Genomic DNA, 9,011 nt, shown 5'->3' with positions numbered 1-9,011 from the left:
GAAGGAAGGAAGGAAGGAAGGAAGGAAGGAAGGAAGGAAGGAAGGAAGGAAAGTTGTCAGGAGGAGAACGTGTGTAATATCCAGAGCAGTGCTGGTAAACATGCACGACAGCCCTGCGGTGTAGTCCCAGTCTGGGACAAAGGTGGCAGGCATTTATTTCTGCAGTATGAATGGCCTCTAAAACGAAAAGCAGGTCACTCAAATGTCAGCCACCAGCAGGCACTGGCTGCTGGAGCCGACACATCTGGCCGGGAGGGGACTACAACTCCCAGCCTCCTCCGGGACCGGAAGTGTCGTAGGATTGGTTGGGGAGCCCGGAAAAGAAGTTCACTTCCCCAGCAGGAATGGCGCAGGGCTTCCAGGGCCCGGATTGGCTGTTGGGGGGAAGCGGGTGGCACTTCTGGTCAGGAAGGGACCACAACTCCCAGCAGGCTCTGGGACAGGAAGTATCTCGGGATTGGTCGGGAGGCCGGAAAAGGCGGTCACTTCCTGGTTTCCCGGGCTCCCATTGGCTGGTTGTCCATGCAGCACCTCTGACCTTCATTTTGGCGCCTCATTTTGATTTTGGTTCTCAGGGAGAGTGGCATAGCTTTGCTATGTCCCCAAAGCAAAAGAAAGGGAGGGCAGGGCCCTCTAGGCCGACCACCAGGGACCAGACCAGGCCAGCTGCACTGGCCAGCGCTCCGGCCACGAGGGGATCCCTCTCCCTTTCTGTGGTGGGTCTCACGCGCCTCGATTCAACTCTCCGCGAACGCATCACGCAGCGCGGACGGGACAGAAAGCGAAAGCGCAGACGCCGGGAGCTGTCGCCAAGCAGCTCCAGCGACTGGAGCTCATCTACCAACACCGACTCCTCGAGAAGCAGCTCTACCAGCAGCAGCAGCTCCTCCTCCTCCTGTAGTTCCTGCTTAAGACCCGCTTCGAAGTGTAAAGCCCGGAAAAAGCGGTCCAAGGCCAAGAAGAAGAAGAAAGACAGGGGTCAAGTGGTTTGGATTCCTGGTGTTGAAGATGGAGGCCAGGTTGTGGCTTCTGGCGCCCAGAGTGGACCCCTCGCCCTTCCTGGAGGAACTGTGGGAGATTGGAAATCTGCCGTGATGCAGGGAATCCTGGCGTCATTGACCCCAGACACCCTCAGAGCTTACAAGACAGCGGTGGCTAAGCTGTATGAGTTTTTTGGTGCGGCCGGCCTTCAGCCCCATTGGCCTATAGAGACACCCACTGTTCTACAATTTTTGGTTTGGCTGAAGGAGGCTGGGGTCACCCCTCACACCATGTCGGTTCACCTGGCGGGCATCTCCTTCTTCTCCAAGGCGGGGGGGGGGTTTCAAGACCCATGCTCAGCTTTTCCTGTAAAGAAGGCGATAGAAGGTTGGAGAAGGATGAGGGGAAGCAGAACTGGCAGCAACAAGAGAGCTATTTGCTTCAGACTTCTTTGCAAGGTCTCTAAGCAGCTGGACCGAGTCTGTGACTCCAGATCGGAGGCCCGCCTGTTCAGAGCTGCGTTTGTTACAGCGTTCTTTGGGGCTCTGACGATGGCAAAGCTCGTTCCCTCGTCCAAGACGGACATCTCAGAGCGTTCACTCCAGGTGGGGGATGTCTCTTTTGGGCGCAAGACTGTCTATCTCATTCTCCACAGCTCGAAATACGCCCAGTCAGGCATCGTCCTCCATAGGCTACGCGGTCACAAACTGTGCCCTGTCCGGACCCTTCGCAAATTCGTAGCATCTCGTCCCCGAGCAGAAGGCCCACTGTTCACCCACAAGGATGGTGCACCGCTGACACGGTACCAGGTGGTGGCAGTGCTTCGTATGGCCCTTCAGCGTGCCGGGCTGCCTGCTAAGGAATTTGGCAGCAACTCGTTTCACATCGGGGCTGACATCGCAGTGGCGACATGTGGCTTGCCAGTTGATTATATAAAGAAGATGAGCATGTGGGAATCTGGGGCATTCACAGACTACATACGCCCACAAAAGGGCTGTTGTTCAGGATTCCATTGTGGATGGTAGGGAGACGTTTGAATTCAGCTTCCAAGGGTTACTGATCCGTATTGTGATGCTTCCCTGCCATGACAAAGGGGATCGCCCAACTTACCGGGCCGGGCCCTTTTGCTTTGAGGGAAAGAGTCAGAGAGGCCAGAAGGGGCATCCACTTCCTGGGTTCCCATTGGTTAGTGATCCTATTTAGGGCCATGCGGTGCCTCTGGATGGCGCCATTTTGTTTTTGTTTCTCTCCACCCTCCTTCCCTCTGTTCCAGGTCTAGGATGTGCTGTCATAACTTTCGGGGGGCAGTAGCATAGGTTTCCAATGTGGGGACATGGTTTCCAGTGATGCAGAGCACTGGATTGGGAGTCCACAGGGGACCCAAGAGTGCTGAGAGTTTAGTTGTGTTGCCAGTGCAAGGGCAATACTGGATCAGTGTTCCCTGGTGACAAGAGGTGGAGATGCACACATGTGCTCAACCAGCTTCATGAGTTGCAAGCGTACAGTCAGTTACACCTCTTATCAAACCTTATGCTTCTCGGGCCAACCCTTCCTAGTTGCTGTAATCAATAAAGTTGTGGCCTTTTCTCTGCCAGTGTGGGTGTTTGTGATCCTATTGCGATGCTTCCCTACCACCCAAACAACCTTTAACAGGAGTCCTAACTCTCCTATCAAGAGAGCGATTATGCTCCTATGAACATGGAGCTGGAACAGAAGAGCGTGCCAGGAAAGAAATGTTTTTCTGAGCAGAAGATTTTGGATAATCTCAGGATTTTCTGTCTATGAATACTATTGAGTAATCTAATCTTTTTAACTTCTGGATAAAAATGCATAAACTGGATTTGTGTTTCAATTTTGAGCACAGAAGACAGGCAAAGAGGTCTACTGGGAACACTTGTGTTGATGGGCCCTTTTTGTGCAAATTGAGTGAAATGTACAGAACTCACAGAATGCTGTTCTAGATGTGTTGGTTATGCCATTCTCTTCTTAAATGTATAGACAGTTTCTTTTAATTCCATCCTGGATATGTATATTTATTTTAAGGCTACTTAAATGTGTTTTATACTATAGGATACCTATACAATTCAGATGTTTAAAAAGCTGCTAAAGACCATCAGTATAATACCTCCACCATGATACATGCATGGGCATGCAACTATTTTCTTCTCTCTCTACTCCTTTTAAAGATCATCAGTCCTGATGGAGAGTAGCCAGGAGAAAATCCACTTGGGGTCAAAGTCCTGGAAATACATCTTTAGTAAATCTACACACCCATGACCCTTTCACATTGCCGCAGTACAATTCCACTTTAATTGTCATGGTTCCATAGAGTTCTGGGATCTGCAGTTTAGGGAGAGCTTAGAATTCCAAGGCAGAAAGCTCAAGACTCACCAAACTACAAATCCCAGGATTCCATGGGATGGAACTATGGCAGTTGAAGCAGAATCACAGTGCTATACAGTGAGCCCTTAGTATCCACTAGGGCAGTGATGGTGAACCTATGGCACGAGTGTCAGAACTGGCACGCCGAGCCCTCTCTGTGGGCACACATGCCATCATCTCAGCACAGAATTTGTTACTAGAAAGTCCAGCTGAAAGAGAAGGGATCCACTAATTTGGTGGGCAAAGCTAACTCAAAGCATGTAGCCCCCTCTATCTAGCACCATGCTTCTCCTACAAAAGAAAGGGTCTTGTTCCTGAGTAAAGGGCCATTAACAGGGTTCACAAAATGGGAATTGTGCTACTTCAGATAGGTAAAAATCTATGAAATATTGGGGTGCACATTTCTCCCTTTATCTTTTGAGTGATCTTGTCCCATCTTTAGACTATGACTTGGTTTCCTTATTTACAGTGATGATAGCTTACTGTAGAACCTTTGTTTTCAAATATTACACTCCTCCAGAATACCTTTTTTCTTAACACTTTAATTCATTATTATCAAATATATTTAAATCAATCTTTTACAAAATATCAAAATCAACAACAACAAAAACAGTGCTGCTTCCTTGCTATTTGCTACAGTTTCCAAAAGACCACATCCCATTTCTTCAGATTCTCGTTCACTACTAACACTAGAAAAAATAGTCATTCTTTGGCCAAAAAAGGTGAATTATTTTGAAGAAAAATAATTTGATCTCTTGTCAAAAATAGAGCTACTGAATCAATGGAATTTACATAGCCATACCATCCAGCTTTTCACATGAAAACTGGGACATGCATGGCCAAGCAACATGGGGATATTCTCAAGATGGTGAAGGTTACAAATGGTGAGGAACAGGCAAGCTAGAAGAGTCTGCAGCAATTGGGAAAGACAAGATTCTGCCCCATTTTCCCCTGTTGCTGATTTATTTGACTGCAAACTACCTTTGCAGGTTGTACTCAGTTTTCAGCATTTGAAGTCAGCTGAGGACAAAGTGGGAAAGTGAGAGGAGGAGAGATAAACTGGGACATTTTAAAAGCAGCTGAAAAGTGGGATAACAGAGGGTTGAAATGCCAGGCAGTCATGCCTAAATGAGCACCAGCATAGTGCAGTGGCTTGAGCATTGGACTGTGTCTGTCACTCAAGACCAGGGTTCCAATCCCTGATTATGGAAACCCACTGGGTGACCCTGCGCATCATACTCTCTCAGCCTCAGAAGACAAAGGCACATGTCCTCTGAACAAATTTTGCCAATAAACCCCCATGATAGGCTTGCCCTAGAGTCGACTTGAAGGTACACAAGAAGAACATGCTTGAATGGTGGCCTGGGCTGTGTAGAGAGGGTCTTGTGGAAGGTATTTGTGCTGATTGTCAGCAACATAGGGAGCTGCCTTACAGTTGACCGAACCTCTGATCCATTTAGCCCAGGAAGTGTCTCATGTACAGTGGTACCCCGGGTTACGAATTTAATTCGTTCCGCGGCGCCGTTCGTAACCCGAAAGATTTCGCAACCCGAAAAAGCCATAGCCGCTAGCGCTGGAAAGCCGCGATTTCGTGCGAAAAAGCGCCGAAAAGCACCAAAAAATTTTCGTAACCCGAAAAAACCTTCGTATCCCAGAACAGTTTTTTCCTATCTAATTTTTTCGTATCCCGGAAATTTCGTAACGCGGTCATTTCGTATCCCGGGGTACCACTGTAACTGTCCCTAATCTGGTATTCTGTTGGACGGCAACTCCCAACACCAGGAGTTTCAGTCCATTACATTTGGAAGTTGTCCAGTTCAGGAACACTGGCCTGCTGTGACTCACATTAGAGCACAAGATTCTTGGCCATGGGTTGGGTTGCATATGAAGTTGCCCTTGTGTCCTGTTTTTGAACTTTACATACAGATATCTGGTTCACCACTGGGAAACAAAATGCTCTGCTATGTAGGCCTTTGGTCTGATCCAGCAAGGCTCATCTTACATTTCTAACTTTCCTTCATGTGTTACATGATCCTTTTAACAGGAAATACCAGGAATTGACTGGGGGCTTCCTGAGCACAAAGGCATGTGCTCTTCCATCCTCAGCCATATCCATGAAGAGTATCATAGCCATTCTTTCTCATACATATCATAAAAAGATAAATATTACATCATTCAAGAAAAACTAACAAGAAGTCAGCAGATGATTCATGTACCAACACAAGCTGAAACATGAGGCTAATTATTCATTTGACTACACTACTGTCATGTAAGAGTTGTTAGTTTTGACTGTCTTTATCACACATTTGCACAGCAGCCTTGAGAGGTAGATCATGATTGATTTGATTGCAGAAATGGAAACTAAAGAGTGAGAGATAGGGTACCCGTGGCTAAGTAGAAATTGGAGGTAGCAGCACTCTCTCTACAGTCTCTGAGTTTGGTCCTTTCTTCTTCCCAAACACAAGAACTCCAGAATGGTCCATTAGCAGCATTCACAGAATGGTCTCTTAGCTTCTTCATGTCTGGTCTGCAGACCGCATATGTTCAAGTGGAGGTTTGAGAGTCGAGGTGTGGGATTCTAAGCATTTTAAAATCACAGATGGGCCTCAGATGGCTCCAAAGCTTTTTATAAGACCCCATGGGAACCCCAGTAAACCCCCCCCCCCTTTTAAAGATAAAAGTACATGTGGGCATAGAATTAATGTTGCCACACACACAAACACACACTAGTTGTTTTAGGACCAGGAGTACTTTTCAAACCAGCTGATAAATCAGATGTTGACTTCCTGATCTGAAAAAGCCTTTTCTGTTAGGCCTAAAATAGCCCAAATGGACCAACAACATGATGAAGTTGCCCCCACATTTGTTAAAGCACATAGGTCAACATAAAAAGGTTTTAGAAATTCAGTGGCAGGGAGTGTGCAGCAGGGAGATGCAGCCATTTTATGTTGGGTTTTTTTTGGGAGGGGAATGCATCCTCCATACCCTAAAAAAAGTAATTCACCCCTATTCAAAGTGTTGATGGCTAGATTACTACAGATGACATGGCATGTCAAATTTCCCCATGAGCATGTGTGGCAAAGTGCGGTCTCTGTCCATTTTCCAAGACCCCTGACAGTGAGATTCACCTAGGATTCAATGAGTGGCAAGTGGCCATAGCAATTTACCTATCTGGAGTAAAGGCTGGTCCTTCCAGAAGTTTCATGGAGAAATTCAATCTGCAAAGAAAAAGACTGATGTATGAATGTATAACTTGTGACTGCAGAATGTCCTTTTGGAGGAACTGAATCCTCAATGGGCTAACCAAGATGTATTTAGCAAGTGAATGAACTAGAGTATGTAAGTACCAGGCTTGGGGAACTTTCATTCCTAATGGAACCTATTTGCAGGATAGGGTTCAGCAATAAAACTTGGAGAGACTCACCACTCCATTGAGATGGGAACCACCAGTGTCCTCCATATGTAACATAAATTATGAGTAGCTGGATAGCGAATTGATACTGTAAATACATGCAAACATGCACACAGAGTGATGTACATGAATGGTATTGTGTTTTAGTGCTCATTATACACATACTGAAGCTTTGCAAGGTCCACATACCTTTCTTCTGAGTAGGAGGGGCCTGCTTCCCCTTTGCTATGTCACTCTGGGCCAAGACATCAACCATCCAAGACAAGGCACTGGTACAGTATTCCATCTAGTGGAAGCAAGTAGAACGAGAAGTGAGAGAGGGATGGGGAAAACATATTGGAAAATATCCTCTTAGGCTCTCAACACATTTCTTCACCTATTCTTTATTACTCATCAACAATTTCGCTCATCATTTTCCTTTTTTTGTTGTTAAGAAAACTTTACTAAACATATAAAACACATACATTGAATGTATTTTTATACATACTTACATACCAGTACTAATAATACTAACATCTAAATCAATTTCCAAACTGTCTTATCTCTTAAACTTTCTAAAACCTTCATCATTTTTCAGCTGCTGCCATTCTGTCCACGACCATCTTGACCTCCAATTTCATCCCTATCTCATACACCAGTGGTTCACATTCTGGAAAGGTCCAACAACGCTTGCACTGTGGACTGTGTTACTACAGGAGATACTAGAAAAAGACATCTATGGCTATATTGGCGTCTCTCTTATTTTATCTGTCTCCTCTTTGGCTGTGTGGCCTGATGTTCTCATGGATGTCTCCTTTCCACTCCACTCCTCTCTCTCCTAAGCGTATAACTAACATCCTGAGCTTTAGGCAGTTCCCATAATAAAATCCCCCCCTCTAAATGGTCTTCATTTACATCCATGTCTCAATCACAATCCTCAATCATACCTGTGTTTCGAGGGTCCTCAAACGTCGCTCTGATTCCTTAATCTCAGAAAGTTGCTTCAAAACCTGATCAACTCTGCAAATGCATAGGTGTGAGGTGATTAGTAACAAAATAGATTGCTTCAATGTTGGTTTGTACTTCATTGGAGGCCACCTTCCTACCCTTAATGAGGGTGCCTTAGATTCTATAAACCAGTGTTGGACTATGCCACTGGAGACCAGGATTCGATTCCGCTCAGTCATGGAAACTCACTGGGTGACCTAGGGAGAGTCACAAACTCTCAGCCCCAGAAAACCTCATGACAGACTCACCTTAGAGTTGCCATAAGTTAGAAACAACTTGAAGGCACACAACAATAACAACAACACTTAGATTCTGTATCTCTTCTTGGCTCAAAGATCCTTCAATATTCTTTAAAAATGTGGCTGGAATCCTGTTGGGGAGTTATGAACATGTAAGCACTGTAGTTACAGTGCCATGCTGTGAATCCCATGCAGATCCCCGCAATCTGCACTTACTGGGCAAAAAGCATTGTGATCAATGGGGGTCTATTCCCCTATTGATTGAGAAGTACATAAGTGATGTTCCCAACCCATCCCTTCAGTAATCTCAAGTGCAACAGTGGGATGCAGGAACACTGTCACAATTCCCACTTTTGTCAGAGATCATTCACAGGAGTGTGGCTGAGTGGGATTGTCAGTCAGCTGCTTTGTAGGGACTAGGAACTCTGCATGTGTGTGTGTGTTTTGTGCCTTCAAGTCATTTTCCAACTTGACAAGATTTCTCCAGATGAGATTTGCCATTGCCTTCCCCTGAGGCTGAGAGTATGTGACTTGCCCAAGATCACTCAGTGGGCTTCATGACTGAGCTGGGAATAGAACCCTGGTCTCCAGAGTCGTAGTCCAACACTCAAACCACTATGTTACACTGATAGGGAAACAGTGAGGAGTAAGTACCTCTAGATTATGCATTTATAATTGTCCAACAGGATCTGGACTGTGTATTAGATCCCTGAAGGCATAGATAGTTATCATATTTTGTGAGAAAATAGTTTACAAATTTGTATTTAAATGAAAAATTTTGTGCATATTTATTTTTTCAAAACTCACAGATTAACATAGGAGTGGGATGAAATGGATGTATAAAGCATTCAGAACTGACAATGATCAGAAATAGATTTCTCTATCACTTGGTTTCACCTTCTCCATCCCCTTCTCTTTAGTTCCCTCCCACCCTAGTTCTGGCTTCCATATCCCGATCATACTTTTGAGAGGTTCGCCGAAGCCGCTCTGTGTCTTCGTCACGTTTTTGC

General features: G+C 45.6%; 1 protein-coding gene across 1 annotated transcript in view; it reads right to left on the bottom strand.

The window, feature by feature from the left end:
• Window positions 1-5,100: 5,100 nt before the first annotated feature.
• The window catches only part of TRPM4 (transient receptor potential cation channel subfamily M member 4), a 35,756-nt gene continuing 31,845 nt past the window's right edge, over window positions 5,101-9,011 (bottom strand). The window contains 4 exon segments of the mRNA XM_042476993.1: window positions 5,101-6,581; window positions 6,965-7,061; window positions 7,702-7,774; window positions 8,964-9,011. The exon segment at window positions 8,964-9,011 is cut by the window's right edge and continues 8 nt beyond it. Coding sequence (XP_042332927.1) covers window positions 6,577-6,581; window positions 6,965-7,061; window positions 7,702-7,774; window positions 8,964-9,011 — 223 coding nt within the window. The 3' untranslated portion in view covers window positions 5,101-6,576.

Source organism: Sceloporus undulatus, chromosome 6 (genome assembly GCF_019175285.1).
Source record: "Sceloporus undulatus isolate JIND9_A2432 ecotype Alabama chromosome 6, SceUnd_v1.1, whole genome shotgun sequence".
Taxonomy (NCBI): domain Eukaryota; kingdom Metazoa; phylum Chordata; class Lepidosauria; order Squamata; family Phrynosomatidae; genus Sceloporus; species Sceloporus undulatus.
This window is presented reverse-complemented; position numbering and strand designations above follow the sequence as displayed.